The 27,844-nt window shown below is 35.4% G+C and overlaps 1 protein-coding gene across 11 annotated transcripts in view; it reads left to right on the forward strand.

The window, feature by feature from the left end:
• UNC79 (unc-79 homolog, NALCN channel complex subunit) overlaps window positions 1-27,844 on the forward strand; it is a 277,012-nt gene that overhangs the window by 69,090 nt on the left and 180,078 nt on the right. For all 11 annotated transcript variants that reach the window (XM_055361283.2, XM_055361282.2, XM_063698138.1 and 8 more), the window contains exon 8: window positions 24,210-24,274. In XM_055361283.2, coding sequence (XP_055217258.2) covers window positions 24,210-24,274 — 65 coding nt within the window. The remainder of the gene's footprint in view (window positions 1-24,209; window positions 24,275-27,844) is intronic.

Consider the following 27,844-nt stretch of genomic DNA (forward strand, 5'->3'; position numbering starts at 1 on the left):
ACCTCAACGGGATGTGGGCAAGTTTGGGAAGGGGTATTTGTTAAGGCAGATTCTCAAGTAAGTGACATTTAAGCTGATACCTGAAGAATATGTACACACTAGATGTCAGAAACGGGTGAGGCATGAGTGAATAAAGTGTGAGTTGCAAGGCAGAACGTACTGCAGGCAGAAGATAGCATGATAGTATTTAGGAATTGGAAAAAGTCCAATGTAGCCAGACATTGGAGTGAGAGGAGGAGAGTAGCCAGAGGTGAGCAGAGAGGCTGATAGGCCTGGGAAGGAGTTTGGATTTTATCCTAACAGCAAAGGGACGCCAGGCACAGGCTTTAGATGGAGAAGCCACTTGATGAGATTTTCCTGTTCAGAGCATCTCAAAAACTCAGCAAACTGACAGCCACTTCCACCCATCCCCGTGGTCATTGCCTCGAGAAAGGTTCAGTCAAACCTGTCTTCACTGAAATAGCTCAGCCTATGCCTACTACAACCAGAGCAACTTTCATCTTAGCGTACCAAGATGTCTCTGTCTGAGGGCATTCATTCTTCAGTCCATCCTTGCAATGATATGGTCATGCTTCCATTCTTTCAGCAGTCTGTTATGGGATGCCTGCTGCCCTCCAGGCACTGTCCTAAGTACTGGGGAAGTAGCTCTCTTGAAACTCCCATTCTAGTAGACCATGGCATTCTGTGTAGGAAACAAAAGATCACAGAAAAAAAATCATTCTGGTCTATAGATTACTACTTATCCAGCACCGGCTGCTGGTCAGACATTGTTTAGCTGCTTATGATATTATCTAATTTTTTTTAGCCCTCTCCTAATTGAAGACAATCTATGGACCAGGCACCATATTAGGTTTTACAGATGTTTTCTCAATTAAACCTTACAAAAATATTGGGAAGTCAGTTGTCCTATTTCTGTTCTACAAATGAGGAGTGGGACATAGAGTTTAAGTAACATGCCTAAATTCACACAAATAATAAGGGCACAGATTGAATTTGAGCCCCACATTTTTCTACTTTAACTGTGTTACATCACTTTTTTCAATTCAGTTCTTTAATTAAACATTAGGTAAAGCATTAGAAATTGTCTGCAATGCCTACTGCAAGACATACCAAAGAGTATCATCAGTATTTAAATGGCACTATAACCCCAAATATTCTTAATGAAAATTGTATGGATTTTATTAACTTAGAAGCTCAAAGATGAAATGCTTTCTTAGGAACCAGCAACTTTTGTTTGTTTTCCCAGTGATTTACAGCATTTCCTCTTTAAAAAGTAAAAATTTGGCCAGGTGTGGTGGCTCATGCCTATAATCCCAGCACTTTGGGAAGTGGAGGCAGGTGGATCACCTGAGGTCAGGAGCTGGAGACCAGCCTGGCCAACATGGTGAAACCCTAGCTCTACTAAAAATACAAAAAGTAGCCAGGCGTGGTGGTGCACGCCTGTGATCCCAGCTACTGGGGGGTTGAGGCAGGAGAATCCCTTGAACCTGGTAGGCAGAGGTTGCAGTGAGCCAAGATTGCGCCACTGCACTGAAGCCTGGACGACAGACCAAGACTCCATCTCAAAACCATAAAAATAAATTAAAAAAATAAAAAGCAAATTTTTTTTTTAAAAAGGAAAATTTACTTATAGAAAAATTACAGTAACATGTGGCCAGCGCAGTGGCTCACACCTATAATCCCAGCACTTTGGGAGGCCAAGGTGTGCAAATCACGAGGTCAGGCGATCGAGACCATCTCGGCCAACATGGTGAAACCCCATCTCTACTAAAAATACAAAAAATTAGCTGGGTGTGATGGTGCGTGCCTATAATCCCAGCTACTTGGGAGGCTGAGGCAGGGGAATCGCTTGAACCCAGGAGGCGGAGGTTGCAGTGAGCTGAGATCGCACCACTGCACTCCATCCTGGCAACAGAGCAAGACTCCGTCTCAAAAAAAAAAAAAGAAAAATTATAGCAATATGTAAGGAGGAAAAACAACACCACCATCCAGAAATGACTATTGTTAACATTTTGGTTTATTTACAGGTTTTGGTGAACTTTAAAAACTATAATTAAGATCATATTGTATGTAATTACACAAGGCTCCTCCCAACTATTTATGACAAAAGATGTCAAACACAGGAAAGTTTAAAGAATCACTATGAACACACAGGGTTAATGATTGTTAGTAATTCACCATAATTTTAACTTCACATATATGTGTAGGAATTATATATTATTTTCTAAAGATAGTTAACATAGGAATATTTACAGCTCATACAAAGAAGATCAAATAATAAGAATTTGGTGATCTACAGTGTTTGTTCCTTTTTGGTTTATTAGTGTATATCAACAACAACTGCTCCAATTATTTTGGCCTTAAAGTTGGAAAAACTTGGCCAGGCACGGTGGCTTATGCCTGTAATCCCAGCACTTTGGGAGGCCGAGGTGGGTGGATCACGAGGTCAGGAGATCGAGACCATCCTGGCTAACATGGTGAAACCCCGTCTCTACTAAAAATACAAAAAAATTTCCGGGTGTGGTGGTGGGCGCCTGTAGTCCCAGCTACTCGAGAGGCTGAGGCAGGAGAATGGTGTGAACCCAGGAGGCGGAGTTTGCAGTGAGCTGAGATCATGCCACTGCACTCCAGCCTGGGTGACTGAGCAAGACAATGTCTCAAAAAAAAAAAAAAGATGCAAAAAATTGATGTCTCATATTTTTATGGGACTCCCATGTGTATGTATATAATTAAAATGACTTTTTCTCCTGTTTAAAAAAATGCAAAAAATTGTAACTTAAGTTTCTTGACAATGAAAATAGCCATTATGTTGTTCTATGCTTCTCTGCTTCTGTGGGAGAGAAAGAAATTATTTAGCAATTTTCCTGTTACAGTGTCCCAACTAGAAAATAATTTAGCCTTTGTTAGTAAGGAACAGCAGCAGTTATTGTTTAGTTTCCATTTGAACTATAGGACAAAAGATGTTACACAAGATGTACATCTCCAAGAAACAGACTCCACATTTCCAAGACAGGGACTGTACCTTTCTAAGACACAGACTGTTGCAAAAGCAGATAGAGAATAACTCAAGACAGTACTACAAGATGAAATTTTGGTCTAGGCTACCAAATATCACATCAGTACAACTGGATTTTTGAGTTGTATACAAGTTAAGTGCAAGAAGGTCTACCAGTTCTTTTATGTCACATTGAGTTCTTAGTTATCTTTTTTATTAACTCAATCTTATCTCTACATAATTAAAAATGTTTTAAAACTTTTTTACCTGTGCCTTGTATACATGCAGAAAATCACAAATTTATAAGTGTTCATGGACCACCTCCTACCATGTGTTCCCTCTTACACCCCAAAGGTAACTACTGACATGACTTCCAATACCCAAGATTAGTTTTGTCTGTTTTAGAGTTTTATAGAAGTGGAATAACCCATTATTTATTTGTGTGTGTGTGTTGTGTGTATGTGATTTGTTCATGGTGTTGAGGATAACTGTACTTTGTTCGTTTTTTTATTGTTGTGCCTATTCTACCAAATGAATGTACCATAGTTTACCTATCCATTCTATTGTTAGTGGACTTTTGGATTATTCCCACTTTCTGGCTTTTATATATAATGTTCCTATGAACATCCTTGTATATGTCTTTTGGTGCATACTTGCATACATTTCTGTTAGGTGCCTAAGGTGGAATTCCTGGATTGGAGGATGTACATTCATCCAACTTTAATGGATAATGGCAAACAGTTTTCCAAAGTAGCTGTATTAATTTGTCCTCTCATTAATAGTGTATGAGAGTTCTTTTTGTCTTATTTTCCACATTTTGGTTATTATTTGTTTTGCTGGTTTTAAAAATTTTAGCCATTTTCAAGGGTGTGTAGAAGTATCTTATGATTATAATTTGCATTTCCCTGATTACTAGTGAAGCTGAACATTTCTTCCTATGTTTATTTGCCATTTGAACATCCTCTTATATGATCTTGGTCAGTTATATATGTTGCAAATATCTTGTTTTTTTATTTTCTGAATAATGTCTTATCATTAAAGTTATTTTAATATTATCAACTTAGCATTCTTTGTCTTCATATTTAATCCTTTTCATGTCCTATTGAAGAAAATCCTTCCCTACCCCAAAATTATAATGCTTTTTTGTCATCTTCTATAATCTTTGTTTTTCATCTTTTAGATGTATCTGGAATTAATTTTTCTATATGGTATGAGGTAACGGCCAATCTCTTCTCTTATGGATAGCCAGTTGGCTCAACATTATTTATTGAAAATATTATTCTTTTCTTACTATTCTGTGGTACCATTTTTGTCATAAATCAAGTGTCTATTTAAAAATGATTCTGTCTCTGGATTCTTAGTTCAACTGGTTTATTTCTCCTTTTACCAATACCATACTGTTTTAATTACTGTAGCTTAACAATAAAATTTTAAATCCACCTGTGCAAGTCCTTTACCTTGTTATTATTGCTCTCTTCATCTTCCTTGTCTTCACCTACCTTCTCCTCTTTCTGTTCTTTCTCCTCCTTCTCCTTCATTTCTTCCTCCTCCTTCAATAATATCTTGCCTATTCCTAGCTCTTTGCTAAGTTAAAGAATTTGTCAAGTTAAACATATACAAACACTCATACTGCTAGGATTTTGATTGGGATTGTCTTGAGTCTGTGTTGAGATAATCTTGATCAATTTGGGAAACTGACTTCTTTATAATATTGAATCTTCCAATCCATGAACATGGTATATCTCTTCATTTATTTAGGCTTTTTTAAGTTGCCCTCAATCCTTTTTCTAGTTTTCTACTAGATGTAGATGTGTAGATGTCTTGCATATCTCTCATGTAGTTTATTCCTAGATATTTATTTTTAGAATATTATTGTCAATTACATATGTTCTAAAAATTACATTGTCTAACTCTTTGTTGCTAGTATGTAGATGCAATTAATTTTTAGTATATTGGTCTTGTATCCAGCAACTTTGCTAAGTCACTTTTCACTTCTAATAATTTATTATGGTAGTCTTGCTTAAAAATTACTTTAATATGCACAATTATATTATTGTTGAATAATACACATTTAATATCTCTTTCTCAATCCATAAGCCTTTTATGTCTTCTTGCCTTATTGCAGTGACTTAAATCTCACTGTGCTATGCTGATTCCTAAATCCTGTGCTATGCTGATTTCTACATCCTTCGTGGTTTCTTCTTTGACCCATGGGTCATTTAGAAGGAGATTTATAGCTTTATCCTTCTGTGGTCAGATAACATACTTTGTATTATTTCATTCCATTGCCATTTTTAACACTTTCTTTAGGGTTGAACGTATGGTCATTTTTGTAAATGTTCCTGTGTAAAGAACTTAAAAAGAGCTCAAGAATGTAAAAAGAACTTCTATTTGGCAGTTGTTTGTGCAGTGTTCTACATGTGTCAATGAAATCAAATTTGTAATTGTTTAATTCAAATCCTGTATATTCTCATTATATTTTTGCCCATTTCTTCTATCTGTTACCAAGAGCAGGGTGTTAAAAATCTCTTACTATGACTGTGGATTTCTCTATTCCTCTTTGTAGTTCTGTCAATGTTTGCTTTATATATTTTCAGGCTGCATTATTAGGTGTATAAAAGTTTAGAATGCAGTATCTTCCCAGCTAATTGAAACTTTTACCATTACGAAGTGCATGTCTTTATCTCTTCTAATACTTTTTGTGTTAAAATCTACTTTGTCTTATACTAATGTAGCTATACCAGCTTTCATGAGTGTTTGCATGGTATAACTTTTCCCATCTTTTAATTTTCAATTTTTTTGTATTCTTATATTTTATGTGTGTCTTGTAATCAGCATATAGTTCTTTAAACTCAATACTTACGATTTTTGCCTTTTAATTGGAGCATTTAGCCCATATATATGTAATGTAGTTACTGGTATATTTGACTTTAAATCCACAATTTTCTATTGTGATCTATTTTTCCTGCTTCTTTTTTCTTTTCTCTCTCTCTCTCTTTTTTTTTGCCTCTTTTGCACTGATTAAGTATATTTAAATATTTCATCACCCCATCTTTGGCTTAGTAAGTTATTTAGTCCTCTACTCTTCTTTCATTCATTACCCTAGAGATTATATCATGCATTCTTGACTTATCGGTGTCCAGCATAAAGTAGTACTTTTATATTTCTGCGTAAAGTGGCAGAAGATTTTAACTCCATTTACTCCCTCCTGACTTCCATGCTATACTTTATTTTATATATATACATATTATATATTCTACAAAACATAATTACTGTTGTTCAGTGCATCAGTTAGATTATATTTTCCTTTTTCTTGCTATTTTCCCCTTTTTGTATCTCTAAGCTCCTATCTGGGATTGAAGTTTTTAAAAATAATATCCTTTTATATTTCCTTTAGTGCCATTCTACTGAAGATACGTTTTCTCAGTTAGTGTTTGTCTGAAAATGTTTGCTTTGCCTTTGTTTCTTAAGGCTATTTTCTCAATGTATACAATTTTTTTTTTTTTTGAGATGTAGTTTCGCTCTTGTCACCCAGGCTGGAGTGCAATGGCACGATCTCAGCTACCTGCAACCTCTGCCTCCTGGGTACAAGCAATTCTCCTGCCTCGGCCTCCTGAGTAGCTGGGATTACAGGCACCTGCCACCATGCCTGGCTAATTTTTGTATTTTTAGTAGAGACAGGATTTCACCATCTTGGCCAGGCTAGCCTTGATTGGCAGTCATTTCATTTTTCATACTTTGAAGGTATTTCATGATTTTCTCATTTTCATTGTTTGTATAAAAAATTGACTTTCTATCAAAGTCAATTGCCAATTATTACTCTTTTGAAGGTAAACTTTTTTTTTCTTTGTCTTAAAAGTTTTCTCTTTATTTTTTATTTTTGGCAGCTTTACTATGATATATCTAGTTATGATATTATGTATGTTTGTCTTTTTGGAGGGGTTCATAGTACTTGATCTGTGGCTTGATGTATTTTGTCACTGGAAAATTGTCAGGCTTATCTCTCTTTTGTTAGTGATAGTACTTTATTAAGGTATATTTTACATAAGTTAGATGCACAAGTATCAAATGTACAGCTGGGTCAATTATGACAAATGTATAATGCTCATGTAGTCGTCATCCAAATAAAGACAATGGAATGTTCCCATCAACCCAGAAAGTAATGGTATGCCTTTTCCAAACACCATCCCCTTCTCTCATTCTGAAGTGATCACTATTCTGGTTTCTACATAATTCGTATATTCATCTAATTCAGGTATTCAGGTAAATGGAGATCAAACACGATACATTTTTTCATTTCTGACTCCATTCAGTCAACATATTACTGAGATTAGTCCATGTTATTGTGGATATTAGTAGTTCTTTTTTTTATTGCTAAGTATTCCATTGCATGGATATGTCATTTGTTTATCAACCTTCCTATTGATGTATATTTGGGTTGTTTTCAGTTTTTAGCCAATATACATAAAGCTGCTATGAATATCTTATACAAGTTTTTTTGTGGACTTATGTATTTATTTCTCTTGGGTATATACCTAGGACTGGAATTGCTGGGTCATAGAGTTTATAAGAAATATCTAAACAGTTTTCTAAAGTGTTTATGCCATTTTACATTTCATCCAACAATTTATGAGAGTTTCAGTTGCTCTCCACTCTGCTATCACTTGCAATTGTCTGTGTTTTTAATTTTAGCCATTCTGGTGAGTGTGTATCTTGTGGCTTTAATTTAAATTTCTTTGATGACTGCTGTTGAGCACATTTTTATATAATTATTGGTTATTCCTATATCTTATGAAGTACCTGAGAAAGTCTTTTACCAATTATTGATTGGGTTCTTTATCTTCTTTGTTGTTGATATGTAGTTGTTCTTTATTTAGTTTGACACAAGTCATTTGTCAGATTTATATAATACAAATATTTTATTCCAGTCTTGGGGTTACTCTTTTATTTTCTTAACAGTGTCTATTTTGATGAGCATGAGTTTTTAATCTGGTAAACTGAAATTTATCATTTTTGCTCTTATGGTCAGTGCCTTTCATGTCCTGTCTAAGAAGTCTTTGCCTTCTCCAAGATTGTGAAGATTTTCTCCTTCCAGAAGGTCTATATTTCCATTTAAGTCTATGATCTGTCTTAAGTTTAATTTTTGTGTATGATGGCTATGGCTTATTGTCTTCCTTTTGATTTATATTTCCTTATTTCCAGTGCCCTTTGTTGAAAAGATTATTTTCTCCCCTTTGAATTATATTGGCCTCTTGGTCATATTTTTGTGGGTTTATTTATGGACTGTGTTTGTTTTCATTTATTTGTGTCTCTGTCTGTACACCAATAGAATTGTCTTAAATACTTTTATGTTATAGCCTTGAAATCAGATAGTTCAAATCTCTATATTTGTTCTTTTTCTTTGACTACTTTGGCTATTTTAGAGACTTTGCATTTCCATTTAAATTTTAGCATCAGCTTTCAATTTTCAATTTCTGTCAAAAAAAAAAAACCCACTAAACCCGAAAAAAGGCCAGGCATTGTGGCTCACACCTGTAATTCTAGCACTTTGGGAGGCCGAGGTGGGAGGGTCACATGAGGCCAGGAGGTCAAGACCAGTCTGGGCAACATGGTGAGACCCTATCCCTGTTTATTAAAAACAGCAGCAGCAGTAGCAGCAACAACAACAACAACAACAAGAATTTCTGCCAAAATAATCCTGCTGGGATTTTAATCTGGATTGTGTTAATCTGTGATTCCATTTGGAAAGAAATGGCATCTTAACAATATTGGATTTTTGAATCCATGAATGTGGTATATCTTTCTATTAGTTAGGTCTTTTAAAATTTCTCTCAGTGGTGCTCTGTATTTTTCACTGTAGAAGTCTTACATTTCTTTTGTTAAATGAATTCCTAGGTGTTTGAATTTTTTTATGCCATTGTAAATGGCATTATTTTAAAATTTAATTTCCAATTGTTTATTGCTTGTGTAAGGAAATCCAATTGAGTTTAACATATTGATCTTTTATGTCATGAGTTTGCTAAATTCAATTATTAGTTCTAGTAGTTTGTTTATTAGTTGGATTTTCTATATAGGCAATGGTGTCATCTGTGCTACTTCCTTTCAAATCTTTATATCACTTATTGCTGTTTTCTTTCTTTGTTTTATTGTCCAGTACTTTCACAACAGAGTCTGTTGAATAGAATTGATAAGAATGGATATTGCATTAGTCTGTTCTCACACCACTAAAAAGAAATACCTGAAACTTGTTAATTTATAAAGAAAAGAGGCTTAATTGGCTCATGGTTCTGTGGGATATGCAGGTTTCTGCTTCTGGGGAGACCTCAGGAAACTTACAATAATGGCAGAAGGTGCAGGGGAAGAAGGCACATCTTCACATGGCTGGTGGGGGAAGTGTGTACACATACTTTTAAACAACCAATTCTCTGAGCACTCACTCACTATCATGAGAGCAGCAAGGGGGAAATCCACCCCCATGATCCAATCACCCCTCACCAGGCCCCTCCTCCAACCATGGGAATTACAATTCAACATGAGATTTGGGTGAGGACACAAATCCAAATCATATAATTCCACCCTTGGCCCCTCCAAAATATCATGTCCTTTTCACATTTCAAAATACAGTCATGCCTTCCCAACAGTCTTCCAAAGTCTTAACTCATTCCAGCATTAACTCAGAAGTCAACAGCCTGAAGTCTTATCTGAGATAAGACATGTCTCTTCCACCTATGATCCTGTAAAATAAAAAACAAGTTAGTTACTTACAGATTATAATGGGGATACGGGCATTGGGTAAATACTCCCTTTTCAAAAGGGAGAAATTGGCCAAAACAAAGGGGCTACATGGCCCATGAAGTCCGAAACCCAGCAGCGCAGTCATTAAATTTTAAATCTCCAAAATAATCTGCTTTGACTCCATGTATCACATCCAGGCCACACTAATGCAAGGGGTTGGCTCCCAAGGCCTTGGGCACCTCTGCCCCTGTGGTTCTGCAAGGTACATCCCCTGCAGCTGCTTTCATGGGCTGGTGTTGAGTACCCACAGCTTTTCCAGGTGCATGGTGCAAGCCATTGGTGGATCTACCATTCTGGGGTCTGGGGGACAGTGGCCGTCTTCTCACAGCTCCACTAGACAGTGCCCCCATAGGGACTCTGTGTACGGGCTTCAACTCCATATTGCCCTAGTAGAGGTTCTCCATGAGCGCTCTATCCCTGCAGCAGACTTCTGCTTGGACATCCAGGCATTTCCATACATCCTCTGAAATCTAGGCACCGGCTCCCAAGCCTCAACTCTTGCCCTCTGCATATCCTCTGGCTTAACACCACATGGAAGCCACAGAGGATTATGGCTTGCACTCTCTGGAGCAGTGGTCTGAGATGTATTTGGAGCCCTTTTAGCCACAGCTGGAGCTGGAGTGGCTATAATACAGAGAACAGTGTCCTGAGGTTGTGCAGGGCAGTGGGGCCCTGCCCATGAAACCATTCTTCCCTCCTAGGCCTCGGGGCCTGCCGTGTGAGGTGGTGTCACAAAGTTCTCTGAAATGCCTTCAAGACATTTTCCCCATTGTCTTGGATATTAACATTTGGTTCCTCTTTACTTATGCAAATTTCTGCAGCTGGCTTGAATTCCTCCCCAGAAAATGGGTTTTTATTTTTACCGTATGGTCAGGCTGCAAATTTTCCAAATTTTTACGTTCTGCTTCCCTTTTAAATATAAGTTTCAGTTTTGGATAATCTCTTTGCTTATGAATATAAGTATGCACTGTTAGAAGCAGCTGGGCCACATTGTGAATGCTTTGCTGCTTAGAAATTTCTTCTGACAGATACCTTAAATCATCTCTCTCAAATTCAAAGTTCTACAGATCCCTAGAGCAGCGGCACAATTCTGCCATTCTCTTTGTTGAAGGATAGCAAGAGTGACCTTTACTCCTGTTCTCAATAAGTTCCTCATCTCCATTGGAGACTGCCTCAGCCTGGAATTCATTGTCCATATCACTATCAGCATTTTGGTCACGACAATTTAACAAGTCTCTAGGAAGTTCCAAACTTTCTGTCATTTTCCTGTCTTCTTCTGAGCCTTCCCAACTGTTCCAACCTTTGCCCGTTACCCAGTTCCAAAGTGGCTTCCACATTTTCAGGTATCTTTATAGCAATGCCCCACTTCTCTAGTATGAATTTCCTGTATTAGTTTGTTCACATACTGCTATAAAGAAATACCTGCAACTGGGTAGTTTATAAAGAAAAGAGGTTTAATTGGCTCATGGTTCTTTGGGTTATATTGGCTTCTGCTTCTGCGGAGGCCTCAGGAAACTTACAATCATGGCAGAAGGTAAAGGGGAAGCGGGCATATCTTCAAGCGGTGGCAGGAGGGAGAGGTGGTGGGGAGGTGCCACGCACTTTTAGACAACCAATTCTCTGTGCACTCACTTACTATTATGAGAACAGCAAAGGGGAAATCCACTCCCACGATCTAGTCACCTTCCACTGGGCTGCTCCTCCAACACTGAGGATTACAATTTGACATGAGATTTGAGTGAGGAAATAAATCCAAGCCATATTAGATATGGTTGCTTTGTTCCTAACTTGAGGGAATATTTCACCATTAAGCATGCTATTAGCTGTAGGGTTTTGCAAATCTCCTTTATATCAGTTTCAGAAAGTTAAATTTATTTCCAGTTGACTTAAATATTTTATTCTGAATAGTTTTTATTTTTTATATTTATTTATTTATTTATTTTGAGACAGAGTCTCACTTTGTCACCAGGCTGGAGTTGGTGCGATCTCGGCTCACTGCAGCCTCTGCCTCCCGGGTTCAAGCAATTCTTCTGCCTCAGCCTCCCGAGTAGCTGGTATTACAGGCATGTGCCACCACGCCCAACTAATTTTTGTATTTTAATAGATATGGGGTTTTACCATGTTGGCCAGGATGGTCTCGATCTCTTGACCTCGTGATCCACCTGCCTTCACCTCCCAAAGTGCTGGGATTACAGGCATGAGCCACCGTGCATGACCAGTTCTTAAATTTCACCAAATGCTTACATAAACTAAAACAAATAAACAAAAAACAGAAAAATGATAAAAGTTGTGTTCTGTATGTATCATTGTTTTCTGCTTTTATCTTTACTATCTTGTTTCTTTTACTTTCTTGAATTTAATTTTTTCTTCTTTTTCCTAGCTTCTTGGGATTAAAAAATTAGATTGTTTATTTCCAACATTACTTTTTTTCTAATTATCCATTTAAAATTACCAACTTCCCTCTAAGTTCTACATTTGCTGCATCCCACACATTTTGATATTTTGGGTCTTTACTAGCATTCATTTAAAAATATTTAAACATTTTAATTGCTCTATCTTTATTGCCTGTGTTATTTAGGAGAGTAGTTTAACTTGCAAATATCTGGGTTCTAGTTACCTTTTTGTTTTGATATCTATGGTAATTCCATTGTAATTAGTGAACATTGCTTCTCTCATTTAACTCTTTAAAGGTATCAATTCATTGTATCCAATAGGAAATTACACATTATTCTTGTAATTGTACCTCTGAATGTAGTATGATATTTTTCTCTGCCTCTTTGAAAGATTTTCTGTTTATTTTTGGTATTTAGTACTTTCATTATGTTCTGCTTGAGTGTGGTGGTTTTTGTACTTATTTTGCTTGGGGTTTGCTGAGCTTCTCGAATCTGTGGTTTTGTGTTCTTCATCAGTTTTGGAAAAATTTGGGATATTATTCTATCCAGATATTTATTCTGCCATATCTGTTTTCTCCTCTCATTCTGGGACTTTAAAAAAATATTTGGTACTTTTTCCAGAGGTATCAAATACTCCATTTTAAAAAAATGTTTACCTGTGCATTAGTTTGGATTTGTATTAATTTTTCAAGTTCACTGATCCTTTCTTCTGCTGCATCCAATATTTTTTAAAAGTCTAGTCAATGAGTTAGTAATTTTATATATGCTATCTTTTCTAATTATGTTTTTAGGTCTAGAATTTTCTTTTAGCTATTTTTTACAGTTTTCATCTCTCTCTGGGAATTTTCATCTGAATGATCTATTTCTGTATATTCTTTAACATATTTGAACTACTTATTTTAAAATTCTTATTTTTAATTTGAAATGAGTCTAGGTCATTTGCTTCTTTTCACTCTTCCTCTTGATTATGGATCACATTTTCTAGTCCTTTCACATGTCTTGTAAATTTTTTATTGTATGATGGACATTGTAAAGAATATGTTGTAGAGACTCTGAACTATTTTATTTATTCTAAAAAGCATTGTATTTTGTGTGTTGTATTTGCTGGTGTGAAGTTACTGGTGGATCACCTTGCATCAAGGCTTAGCTTTATTTATTTATTTTTATTTTAAATTTTCAGATTTTACAGGCTTCTTGATCTCTAGTCTTTTAAAACAAATTTTACTTGTACCTATTTTTGTTTTTTTGTTTTTCCCTCCCTCCCTCCCTCCCTCCCTTCCTTCCTTCTTTCCTTCCTTCCTAACATGGTCTCACTCTTGCCTAGGCTGGAGTGCAATGGCACCACAATCATAGCTCACTGCAATCTTGAACTCCTGAGATCAAGTGATCTTTCCACCTCAGCCTCGTAAGTAGCTGGGACTACAGGCATGACCAACACACCTGGCTAATTTTTTATTATTTGTAGAGATGGGCCTCCCTGTGTTGTCCAAGCTGGTCTCAAAATCCTGGGTTCAAGTGATCCTCCTGCCTCAGCCTCCCAAAGTGCTGGGATTACAGACATGAGACACTGTGTCTGGCCTAATTGTACATTTTTATGAGATGTAAAATATCCCATACATTTTTGTTATGGCCTGATATTTTGTTACCTGCACAGACTGTGTAGTGATCAAGTCATGGTATTTGGGGTGTCCATCACCTCAAGGATTTATTATTTCTATGCATTGGGGACATTTCAAGTCCTCTCTTCTAGGTGTTTTGAAATATACAATACATTGTTGTTAAATATAGTCAACCTACTCTACTATCAAATATTGGAACTTATTCCTTCTATGTGTTTGTACCTGTTAACCAGCCTCTCCTTCTCTGCCCTTCTCTCCCCAAGGACTTAGATTTATAACTTGTTAAGCCAAGTATATTTCAGTTTTGCCTTTAGTCCTAGTGTATAACTATGACTCCTATAGCATTATCTTCAATATTTGTGTTATGTAGTGAAAGCAGTGTTTAGAGGGATATTTACAGCACTGAAGACATACAGTAGAAAGAAGGAACATGTAAAATCAATGCTATAGTCTTCTACTTTAGGAAACTAGAAAAAGAAGAGCAATTTAAGCCTAAAGTAAGCATAAGAAAATAAATAACAAAAATTAGAGAACAAGTCAGTAAGATTTAAAACAGGAAAACATAGAGAAAAATCAACAAAATTAAAAACTGTTTTTTAAAAAATCAATAAGCTTCTAGCCAGTCTAACCAGGGAAAAAGAGGAAAAGACATTAGACACACATTTCTAATATCAGAAAGGAAATAGATATTATTATTTCCTGATCTCATGGACATTAAAAGGATAGTGAAGGATTACTATGAACAACTCTATGTCTACAAATTTTTAAACTTAGGCCTAGAGCACGGTCTTTATTCCTAAGGTGTGACCTATCTGTTACAAACTATTGTCTCCTGAATTTCTGATGTATTCACTAAAGCTCTTTGCTTTGGCTACATTGGAAATACAACATATACCTAGCCCTTTGTGACCTCCAAAATCTCTGTGCTGCTTTCAGCCATTGAGCAGAGTTCTCTGCTAGTCCTTGCAGAAGTTTGCTCTGAGCACATGCAGGCCAAAGACCTGAGGGATGCCCTTCCACTGATCTGTGATACCTCTTCTTGGCAGCTCTCCTCTGTTCTCTACCTTTACTCACAAATTCCATCCGCCTTAGCATTTCTTTATTTTGATTTCTCTACCCACTGAAAATCTGTTTCTTCTACCCACCAAAAACGCTGATTTCTTACTGAGTTCCATTTTTCTATGCTGCATTTTGGAAATATCACCAGGCAGAAAGCCAAGGTGAATGTAGAACTTAACTTGTATGCTTTACTTTTTAAAAAAGAGAGCAGCCCTGTGCTGTATCTATGCCCAATGTCTGAAACCAGTTTGTCCAGTGGAAAGATAAGTTCAATACCAGCTTTTTATTATGGTTGTAACTGGAAGTTTCCTTATCTCTTCAAAAGTGGCTTCTGACACAGTCTCATCCCTCTTTCTGGAATTCTAATGGCATTTATGTTAGACCTTTCTCTCGTACATCCTTTTATGCATATTTTTTGTATTCCCCATCCCCCACCATTTCATCTTTGTGTGCTTCACACTGAATCTTTTTCTGACATGTCTTCCTGTTCTCAAATTCTTAATCCTCCTAATTATGTTTTTAATTTTGATTATTATATATCTTTTCTTTCTAAAGTTTTGTAGCCTTTGACCAACATTCCCCAAATTCTACCCCCCATTATATTTTTCACTTCTAGAATTTCCATTTGGTCCATACGTATATGTGAGTGTGTGTGTGTGTGTGTGTGTGTGTATTTCCAGTTCTTTGATGATATTCTCTTATCTTCTACTTTATAGAACATATTAAGCATAATTATTTTAAAATCTGTTTCTGATGACTCAGTGTTCTGGAACCCTGGAGATTCTGATTCTTTTGTCTGTTGTTTCTTTTGTTTTGTTTTCTTGTCTTCTTGTTTGTGTGGTTGTTTTTTATTGTGTTCAAGACAATAGATATAAAAACTATAAACCTAATTTGAGACTTAGTATGATGGATTCCTTCAGAGAGAACTTAATTTTGCTTCTGATGAAAGGGTATAATTCTTAGGTCAGATTTTCATTGTTTGTGCTCTGTGGCTACTGTAACCACTAATTTCATGTTTATCTTTCCCTCTATATTCTTACCTTCTCAGGTTTGCTTACCCTTTGTGTGTATATGTGAAGTTACCAATGAACTTTTTGCTCATTTTTAAATTGGGGTGTTTATTTTATTATCTTATTATATTGTATGTTCAAAATATAAGACTTTTGTCAACATAATGTGAATATGCTCTCTCATTCAGGGGCTTCCTTGTTCAAGTATTTCAAAGAGAAGGAGATTTTAATTTTGATAAATTAATTGAAATTTATCTTTTTTTTTTCTTTTGTGGTCCTTTTTTTGGGTCTCTCCTAAGGTTGTAAAGAAATTCTATGCTTCTAGAAGTTATATAGTTTAAGATTTTACATCTAAGTATATGATCTATTTGGAATCAATTTTTGTATATAGCAAGAGGTAAGGGTTGGATTTGTTTTTCCTTTAAGGATATCCAGTTGTTTCAGTTCAATTTGTTGAAAAGAGTATCTTCCGTATTGAATTACCTTGACCCTTTTGTTGAATAGTAATTAACCATATTTGTATGTGTCTATTTCTAAACTCTCTATTTTGTTTCATTGTCTATCCTTACACCAATATCACATAATCTTGATTACTGTAGCTTTATGGTGTATTTTAGAATCATGTAGTATAAATCCTCTAGATTTGCTCTTTTAAAAATTTTATGGGCTATTTTAATACATAAAATTATGTAGTGTAAGTACTCCAGATTTGTTCTTTTAAAGAATTTTTTGGGCTATTTTAGTACCTTTGCATTTTCATATAAATTTTACTATCAGTTTGTAATTTCTACAAAACAATCTGCTCGGATATTTTTTTGGGGGGGTGGTGGGGGATGGAGTCTTACTCTGTTGCCCAGGCTGGAGTGCAGTGGCATGATCTCAGCTCACTGCAACCTCTGCCTCTCTGGTTCAAGTGATTCTCCTGCCTCAGCCTCCTGAGAGGCTGGGATTACAGGCATGTGTGACTATGCCTGGTTAATTTTTGTATTTTTAGTAGAGATGAGGTTTCACCATATTAGCCAGGCTGGTCTCAAACTCCTGACCTCAGGGTGATCTGCCTGCCTCAGCCTCCCAAAGTGCTGGGATTACAGGTGTGAGCCATTGCATCTGACCTCTGCTTGGATTTTTGAATGAGATCACATTGACTATATAGTTTAATTTGGGGAGAATTGACATCTTAACAATATTGAGTCTTTTCATCCATGAACATGGTATATTTATCCATTTATTTAGGTCTTCTTTAATTTCTTTCAGCAATATTTGCTGGTTTTTAGTGTACAGATCTTATATTTTGTGAAAGGTGCTCCTAAATATCTTATGATTTTATATGCTATTATAAATAGTGTTTAAAAATTTTAATCTTCTACTTATTTATTGATACTCTACAAATACCCTGCAACCTTGCTGAATTCACTTCTTAGTTTTTGTGGCTTTTTTGTAAGTTTCTTAAGATTTTCTGTATACCTGATTATGCTCTCTGCAAATAATTTTTATTTTTTCTTTTCTTTCTAATTTGTATGCCTTTCTTTTTTCCTTCCTTCCTTCCTTCCTCCCCTCTCTCCACCCCTCTCTCCCTTTCTCCATCCCTCCCTTCCTTCTTTCCTTCCTTCCTTTCTCTTTCTTTTTCTCTTCTTTTCCTTTTCTCTCTCTCTTCCCCTTCTTTCCTTTCTCCCTTTTTTTCTTTCTATCCTTCTCTTTTTTTTTTTTTTGCACTGCTTAATATCTCCACTTGAATAGAAGTGCTGAGAGTGGACGTCCTTGTTCTTTCTCCCAATCTTTGGGGAGAGTATTTGGGCTTTCACCATTAAATTATTATGTTAACTGTAGGTTTTTCATAGATTTTTTTTTTTACCAGATTGAGGAAATTACTGTCTGTTCTTAGTTTGCTGAGAGCTTTAATCATGAGTGTCAATTTTGGTCAAATGCATTTTCTCTTTCTATTGAGATGATTATATGATTTCTTCCCTTCATTCTGTTAATATGGTAAATTACATTGATTTTCTTGGCAACGTTATGCCTTTTATGCCTATTTTTTGTATTCCCCATCCCCCACCATTTCATCTTTCTGTGCTTCATACTGAATCTTTTTCTGACATGTCTTCCTGTTCTCAAATTCTTTAGCCTCCTAATTATGTTTTTAATTTTGGTTATTATATATCTTTTCTTTCTAAAGTTTTGCAGCCTTTGACCAACATTCCACAAATTCTGCCCCCCTGTTATATTTTTCACTTCTAGAATTTCCATTTTTTCCATATGTATATGTGAGTGTGTGTGTGTGTGTGTGTGTGTGTGTGTGTGTGTGAAATGCAATCTTGCATTCTTCGGATGAACTCATCTTGTCATGCTGTATTATATTGCTAGATTTAATTTTCTAAGTTAAGTGTTCAGGTTCCTACATTTATGAGAGATATTGTTTTGTTTTATTTAACTATGATGTCTTCATCTGGTTCCATTTACAGAGTAATACTGACATCATAAAATGAGTTGGAAAATGTTTTTTTCTCTTCTAATTTCTGAAGGAGTTTATGTAAGATTTGTATTATTTATTCTTTCAATGATTAATAGAATTTACTGGTGAAGCCATGTGGACTTGGGGTTTCTTTGAGGGAAATGTTTTATGTTGTGAATGTAATTTTAATAGTTATGGGTTTTTTTTACTTTTATTGAGTTATAGTGAGTTATTTGTGTCTTTTAAGGAATGTGAGCATCTCATCCAAGTTTTCAAATTTATTAGCATGTCTGTAGGATCTGTAGTAATGTTCTACCTTTCATTCCTGATATTGGTAATTCATGAATTTTCAGTTTTCTTTTTGTCCATCAGGATGCTGGGGCTTATCAATTTTTTGGGACTTTTCAAAGAACCAGTTTTTGATTTTATTGATTTTATCTATTGATTTTCTGATTTCAATTTCATTGATTTCTGTTTCTTTATTGTTTTCTTCCACCTACTGAGTTCTGTTCTTTTTCTATCTTCTTAAGGGAGATGCATAAACCTTTTATTTCAGATCTTTAATATTTTCTTATATAATAATTTTTAGCTATAAATTTCTGTTTAATCATTGCTTTAGTTGCTTCCCAGCAATTCATTATATATGTTATGCTTTTATTGTATTTCAGTACAGGATATTTTCTAAAGTTTCTTCTTTCATTCATGAATTGTTTAGAAGTGTGCTTTTTAATGTGTAAATATTTGGTAATTTTTCAGATACTTTTGTGTTATTGGTTTCTAGTTTAATTCTATTGTGGCTAGAAAATATGCTGTATGATGTAGCTCCATCTAAATTTTTGAGACTTATTTTATGGACTGGAATACCTATCTTGTTAAATGTTGCATGTGTACTTTAAAACAATGTGTATTCCACAGTGGTTGAGTGGAGATTTCTAACATTATAAAGTAGGTTAAGTTGTTTGAGAGTGTTTTCAAGTCTTATATATTTGCTGATTTTCTGTCTGTTTGTTTTATCAGTCACTGAGAGAGGATTATGGAAATTTACAACTTCAGTTATGCTTCTTTCAATTCTCTCACCTTACTAAGGGTACAAATATTTATGGTTTTTATGTTTTCTAGGTTAATTGACCCTTTCATCATTGTAAAATTGCCTTGGTTTTTCTGGTAATATTCTTTGTTCTGAAATCTATTTCTCTGATATTAATATAGACACTCAAACTTTCTTATAATTTCAATTATGGTATAACAATTATGCCATAATTGCATAGTATAACTTTTTCTGTTTACTTCTAGCTTATCTGAGCCTTTATAATTTAGCTGTGTTTTTCACAGGCAGCATACAATTGGGTCATGGGTTTTAAAAAACTCAAATCCTATTTCACAATCTTTGCCTTTTAGACCATTTACATTAGTAAAATTATTGTTTAGACCATTGGCATTTAATGTAATTTGTGGTATGAATTGAAGCCTATCATGATACACTTGTATGACTGAAGCCTATCATGTTACACTTGTTTTATATTTGTCCCATCTGTTCCTTTTTTTTCTTTTTGATATCTTGCCTTTTTTGAATTAATTATTTTTAGTGTTACATTTTATTTCTGTATTGTATTGTTAGCTATACCATCTTTAAAAAATTGCTCTTGGGTTTATAATATGCACTTTTAACTTCACAGTCTACCTCAAATTATATCAGTTTACATATAATGTAAGGCCTTTTTGTATTTTAATTTTACCCCTCCTATCCTTTTTGTTATTGTTACCAAACATCTTACTTCTATATATATTATTAGCCTCTATTCATTATAATTATTTTTTGTTTTAAATAATCAACCATCTTTTAACAACATATTAATATGAGTAAAAAAGCCTTCTGTAGTTATTTAGTATACTTACCATGTCCAACACTCTTTATGCCTTTGTGTAAATTTGAGCTACTATCTGGTATCATTTTCCTTTAGCCCGAAAAACTTCCTTTAACATTTCTTGTAGTGGAGCTCAGCTGGAAATGAATTCTCTTATTTTGTGTTTGTCTTCAAATAGTCTTTATTTCATACTCATTTTTGAAGGATAATTTCACTGGGTATAGAATTCTAGGTTGACAGTTTTTTTCTTTCAGCCTATTAAAGATGTCGTTCCATTGTCTTCTGGCTTGCATTGTTTCTGACGAGAAATCAGCAATCATTCTTATCTTTGTTCCCCTGTAAGTAATGTGTCTTTTTTTCCCTCTTGGCTATTTTTAAGATTTTCTCCTTATTGGTTTTCATCAATTTGTTTATAATGAATTTTGGTGTTATTTTCTTTGCTTTTATCTTGCCTAGGATTCATTGAGCTTCTTGGATTTGGGGGTTGTTTTCATCAGACTTGAAAATTTTTAGCCATTGTCTCTTCAAATATTTCCCCCTTTTATTTCTTTTGTGCTTTAAATCACATGTACTTGGAGCAATCATAAAAATCTGGCTTTATACTAAGTAAAATATATGTAAGGTAAAACTGCCTGAAATTTTCCCACAGTTCACTGTATCTCTATTTTTCTTCCATTATTTCAGTTTGGGTAGTTTTGTTATGTTTCCTAATTCACTGATCTTTTCTTCTGCATTGTCTATTCTTCTATTAAGCCCATTCAGTGAGTTTTTCAAGTTGTATTTCTGATTTTTAAAGCCACATTTAATTTTTAAATTATATCTCCCATCTCTGTCCTCATTATGCCTATCTTCATGCTTTCCTTTGCCAATGTTTATGATAACTATTTTAAAGTTCTTCTTTGCCAACTACTTCATCTCCACAGTTTCTGGGTTTGTTTCTGCTGATCTGTTTTCCCCCTGGTTATGAGTGACATTTTACCCCCTTTTCAAATATCAAATAATTTTGACTGGATGCTGGATTTCATGATTGTTACATTATTGAGTGTCTGAATTTTGCTGTCTTCCATTACAGTATGTTGAAGTTTGTTTTGGCAATCAAGCTACTTGTGGATTAGTCTGACCATTTCAAGGCTTATTCTTGGTTTTGTTAGAATGAGCCTAGAGTAATTTTTTCTCTAATGTTACTTTAACCCTATTACTAAGAAATGACCCTCCTAAAGTTTCTATGATTGCTCCAAGTATTTAGTGATTTCCCCCTACTCTGACTGGTTGGACCTTGAATATCTTCCAGCCCTGTGCAAGCTCTAGGAATTGCTTAGCTCACAGAACCCTCACAGTTTTTCTCTATCCAGCCTCATGGAGTTTTACCTTACATACATTTTACTTAGTATAAAGCCAAAGACTCAAAATGACTCCTATTTAGATTTCTGGATCTCTTTCTTTGCATAATTCCCTCTTCCTTCATAATCTATTCAGCAAATTTCAGCCACCTGGCCTCTCTAAACTCCAGTTTTTGTCCCCTCAACTAAAAACAAGACCATACTATTCTGCTTATCTTTCCCTTTCTAGGGCCAAGGTCTGGAAGTTACTGTCAGGAAGAAAGCCAGGGTGATTGTGGGGCTCACTGCATTATTTCTCTTCTCTCAAGGATCACTGTCCTGTACTACTTGGAGACCAGTTTCTGAAAATAGTATTTCAAATATATATTTTTTAGTTCTCTAGTTGTTTATGGTGGGAAGGCAAGTCTAATACGAATTTTTCTATCATAGTTGAAAGGGTAATTCTTGTCTGCTGTGTTTTTATGCTATGTTTTTTGTTGTTATTTTTGAATGGTGATCTATTATGACTATATTTGCCACAAGATAAGGTATGCTGATTGTCCTTATATCAAAATCAATTGTAGTGCTTTTCCCAATTAGAAATACCTGTGTTCTATCCTCAAACATTTTGATTCAGAAGATCTAACATTGGTTCCAGACATCATATTTTTAAAATCTTGACAGTTGATTTTTGATACATAGCAAAACTTAAGATCACTGTTCTAGTAAGTTTAAATCCAATGTGGCTTTTATGAACTTAAATTGATTATCCTACAACCTGTTCTTAACACAGCAACACTCAGTAAAAATGGAATGCAAAATTAAAGCAGTAGGACCTCCTGGATATCTCCATTATCCACAAAAAAGCATTTATTTCTGGCAGAATAGAAGTCTTTAGAGCCCTAATTACTGTGGCTGGTGCACACTTCAATTTGTTTACCTGTGCCATAGCAGTTGTTATATGTTTTGAATATTAATTATTCCCGTAAGTGTCATGAACTTCTGTAAAGCAATCTGCAAACATTCTTATAATACACTGATTTGGAGATGGTTAGCAGATTTTATCTTGTGTGCCAATTTTGTTTTGATTAGTGGTGACTTCTTGGAGCACAGTGATAAGAAGGATCCTAAGGCCAGTTCTGGACTCAGCAGGAAGGAATGCTGTAATGGATTAGTGATGTCTGTCATGAGTTTGGGATCAGAAGAATGCAGCACATGTTCCATGTTTTTGCAATTCATGTACTGGTTAAAGGCAGCTTTTTCCTCTATGTTACTCTAATTGTACAAGAAAACTTGTTGCAACTCTTTATATTCAGCTTGACTTTACCATATATGGGAAACTAATCTCATAGTTATGAAGCACCTATACCCAAATTATTTCTTCATCAATCTGTTCATGTACTCATTCATTTCCATTTCTTCTTTGTTGTGCTCCAAAAATATGATCAAACTGATACTATCTTATTATAGTAGTGGTCTCTGGTCTGTATTTCTTGTCTTCTTTTCAAATAAATAGACCTGTCGTATATTTTTAAATGTCAGTGGTTCTGGTAACTATATTTCTGTGAATCCCCAACTAGACACATAATCTTATACATGGTCTAACAATGGGATAGAAAGTTTGAAGGTGGGAAGCTCCTAGGTAGAAAATTTTCTAAAGTGTTTGGAACATAAATTAGCTCGGATCATTAATAATATATATTTTTGAATTATAATTGAATATGTAACTAAGTAAGAATATCTTCTCATCTTCAAATTCCCACGTATTAAGAATAGGCCAACATAGTCCTATGAGTTTAAAATATGACACTTTAGAAAAATGTCCTACTTTCAAGCATATAAACCCCTTACATGTTTTTAATGATGGAATATTGTTAGCCAAGTGCTTTGGGCTACAGAATCATCCAGATGATAACTACTGGTTGTGATTCTCAGTCTGACTTATTACAGGTCACTTGGTTCTTTTCCTCATTCTGTGTGTATACTGAGCTTAGGAGTTGGGTATTAGCAGACTAGCAGAGATTTAATTGGGTATTAGCAGACTAGCAGAGGTTTAGTAGGTGGGTCACGTGTAAGAGAGAGATGCATTTCATTTGGGCAAGAAATTAATCTTTCCAGTCTCCATGTTTGATGGGGATGGGATAGGAAATGGAATGGTAGAGGACATCTTACTATTCATTTCAGTTGTTATCAATTTAAAACGCTTACTGGTGCCAAGAATCTAGGATGTTTAGCATAATATACAATCATGAAAAGAGCAGAATGTCAAGCACCAAGAAATATAGGTTCTAGTTCTAGCTTATCATATACTAACTCTGTGACCATATCAAGCTACTTAACCTTGCTAACTTTAATTTATTCTTATATGAAATGAGACTAATAATCTGCTGTACCTACCCTACAGAGTTGTTGGAGGATCAAGTGAAACCATGGTTGTAAAAACCTTTGAAAACTTATTAATGGCATACCATTGTGGTACTGTACATGCCATCTTATATTGGCTTATCTCTTATCCTAGGAAAATGGATGGAGTTGTATATCTTTGCTTGTCTTTTAAATTTTTTATAGATTAAAAAGATGATTCTGTTAGAAAGCTTTCTGATGATGGTTCTGTTTAGAAAAAAGAAAATAGTAAAATATCTGTTTTTACTAGGGCATGAATAATTTCAATGAGAAGTATTCATCAGCTGTGCTTTACTTTACAGCTTGGAATCCCATCCACTGCCAGCACATTGAATGCCACAATGCAATTAACAAACCAGCTGTGAAGGTACTGTTTTATTAGACCTGGTGCCATACTGTATTGTCAGTGGTCAAATTGCTGAATGAAGTGGAGTAGATTGCGTCCTTCTCTGTAAAGCAGAGGCATGTCCTCTGTAGTAATTCGAAGTACCTCCATATTCAATCTGATTGTACTTTGGCAGACTGGTCAAGAGAGAGCAATGAATAGCGTTGTCTGCAGTTTTGGCTATGCGTTCGTAGCCAAGTGCTATGTAGCACTGAGCTAATTATCTATCAGAAGGATCCTAGTAAAATGCTTACATGGTCCTTAACTGGTTTCTATTTCAGCTAATGAACTCAGGGAAATGTATTTTCTCTCTATTTTCATGTGTATGCTACAAATCATGAGTGCTTATGCAAATTCAGGAGTGGTAGGACAAAAAGATAAAATTTTTAGCTCATATTACAAATATGACTTAACTGAAATGACTGAAAGGTGTCTGGACAGCATATACATGGAAAGTTACATTAAAAGTAAGGAAACAGTGGTTTACAGAGTCAAGTCATTTTCCTAAGGTTGCCAGTTAGCAACAAAACTGGAGACAGAACCAGGTATCTGGACTCCTAACCTTATTGTCCTTCTACCACACCAAATTGGTTCTGTCCTAGTATAACCCTGAATCTTGAAAGTTGAATGTGAAGAAAAATAATCACACCTTTTAAGAAAATTATTTATGATATATTTATTGGATATAAAATATTTGGCTGGATGAACCTGTGTCTGGATTTGCAAGGTATAATTTTTATATTATGAGGAGTAGGAGTTACCTGAAGTTATCAGAGTTCACAGTTACTTTGGAGTACCAGGTGTCCTGCGGGTTTGCTTCTTTTGTTTTATAGATAGCCTGTAGAAAACCAAATACTAATAGAAAACTAACACCATCTCTTTATAGAAACAAAGTAGGAAAGGTGAAATGAGATCCAATAAATATAAAAGAAACCAAAAATGTGTTTCATGAACCAAAAACTGGCAGAGGAGTGCCAGTAATAACACTGTCATCTAGATACATTATACTAACAAAGGATGGCCTTGTATTATTATTTTTAATCTCTGCTTTTGTTGAAGGCAAATTGAATGGATTGATATTAAGAGCAGGTAACTGGCTGGGTGTGGTGGCTCAAGCCTGTAATCCCAGCACTTTCAGAGGCCGAGGCGGGTGGATTGCCTGAGGTCGGGAGTTTGAGCCCAGTCTGGCCAACATGGTGAAACCCCGTCTCTACTAAAAGTACAATAAAAATAAGCTGGGCGTGGTGGTGTGCGCCTGTAATCCCAGCTACTCGGGAGGCTGAGGGAGGGGAATTACTTGAACCAGGGAGGTGGAGGTTGCAGTGAGAGGAGATTGCACCACTGCACTCCAGCCTGGGCAACAGAGCAAGACTCCATCTCGAAAAAAAAAAGAGCAGGTAATGATGACCCACACAATGGAAGTGTAGGCCCTTCTCATTCTACTGTGTGCACCCCACTATTGACCTTCAATAGACATTTGGGGTTCAGAGGTGCTCTTCTTTGGAGTGAGGATATTTTGAGCTACTCACATGTGAATTCATAGTTTATTCATATAGTTCGGCTCAATTTTTCACAATGATGAGACTTTCATGGTTCCTTCTTATTATTCTTCTTTTCTTCCTCCTGCCTAAGTTATAGCTCCTTCTTTAGGGTCACCCAGACATCAACATGAAGGGGATCCTTTCTGTCTGGTTTCTGCAGTTATTTTTCCTTGATTTTATGTCAGACTGCATTCTCAGGAGTCCTCTGATATCCTGGTTAGTAATGCTTTCTGGCCTCCTACTCACAGAAAGCATCATGAATTAGATTTTCTACTTCTTTTCTAGGCAAACAGCCCAGTCCATTCCACTGAGTTGGCCTCACTTTTCTTCCTGAAGTGAGTCAGCCATGATAGGTCAAACCATCCACTTTCTGTCATTTTATAAAAATAGAGGCAAAATTCACATAATAAACAATGAGTTATTTTAAAGGGAATAATTCAGTGGCATTTAGTATATTTACAATGTTTGCCAACACCACCTCTTTCTAGTCCCAAGACATTTTCATATCCCCCAAATCTTACTTTCTGAACTCCAGTTTCCTTAAAGACCCTCCTTTTCTATTTTCATTCTACACTTTGCAGAAAGGTAGCATTCTCATTAAGTCTTCCTGTGCTGGGGCCGTTTTTGCACTACAATAGGTCTGGCTCAGTATTGCTCTTGCTTTACAGTGTGAGTCCGCCCAATCCACATCATCACCACATGACATGCAAATCAAGGGTATCCAACATCCAAATGCTTACAAAGTAATGTTAAGCATAAAGTTATGCAATTTTATAGTATGATGTTTAAAAGTTTTAAAAAGTTTAAAGGTTACATAGTGAAAAACAATCAGTAATACTTATCATGGTGAAAAGCAATCAGTAATACTTATCAGAGTGTTATACTATGGATTGCATCAAGATGGAAGGTTAATGTGTTAATTGAATTTTCTTTTTTCCCTTTCTTGGTTTTCCAAAGCCTCTACATTGGGCATATGTCATATTTATAAACAAAAAAATCCACTTATTAATGTGACACACAGATATGAACACATTAGTGTGGTTGTAAACCAACCTGTTCAGACTAGAACAAAACTCACTAGACCAACTACAGATCTGATAGGTCATGCTAAGTAAGTTATTTAAAAAGTCAGAGGTTGACTAGCTAATCTCTAATGATTATTTATAGTTTTAGCATCCTAGGAGCTTCTCCTTTTGAGTGGTGTGAAAAACTATCTTTACGTGAGAGAGGTATCAATGACTCACTAAAAAAGAGGGTAGAATAACATATATGTAAGAGGAGCACCACATGGGGGGCATGGGAAAGATTTGGGGAAAATTGATTAATCCTCACCAAAAGCCTAATATCTCTGTGATAGTGAGCTGTACTGCTAAGCAAGAATGATATACCAAATAGAAAAATATTATCCATTTTTGTTTTAATAGGCTGCAAAAAAGTACTTTTTAGGCAAAAGCCAAGAGTTGTAATAGGATTAAATATGAAAATATGTTGGAACTTAAAGTTTACGATATCATACTCTGCTTTTGATTTTACTTGGTTCTACTTGAAGTCCACTTTATGAAATACTTTGAAGCCCAGATAATTATCTAAGGCAGGTTCTGGCAAACTATGGCCCAGAGCCAAATCTGGCCTGCTGCCAGTTTTTGGAAATAAAGTTTTATTAGAACACGGCTATGTTAATTTTCTTACATATTTATTGTCTATGGCTGCTTTCATGCTCCAACAGCAGAATTGAGTAGTTGTGACAGAGACTGTGGCCCACAAAGCCTAAAATATTTACAAAAATGTTTGCCAATCTCTGATTTAACACACCCCAAAGTAGTTACTCATTACGTCTCAGGAAGCATGAAACTTATATGAGGAAAATTTTCACTCTGAGCCTTTGTCATCGGGGAATATATAGTTTACAAATGTTGATGGTAAATTGAGCAATTCTAACTAGCTTCCTCAATCATTGAAATGTCTGTTTTCACTTTGAATTACAGGCTGTTTGGGTTATAAGTTTAGGTGA

This window comes from Gorilla gorilla, chromosome 15 (genome assembly GCF_029281585.2).
Source record: "Gorilla gorilla gorilla isolate KB3781 chromosome 15, NHGRI_mGorGor1-v2.1_pri, whole genome shotgun sequence".
NCBI classification, from domain to species: Eukaryota; Metazoa; Chordata; class Mammalia; order Primates; family Hominidae; genus Gorilla; species Gorilla gorilla.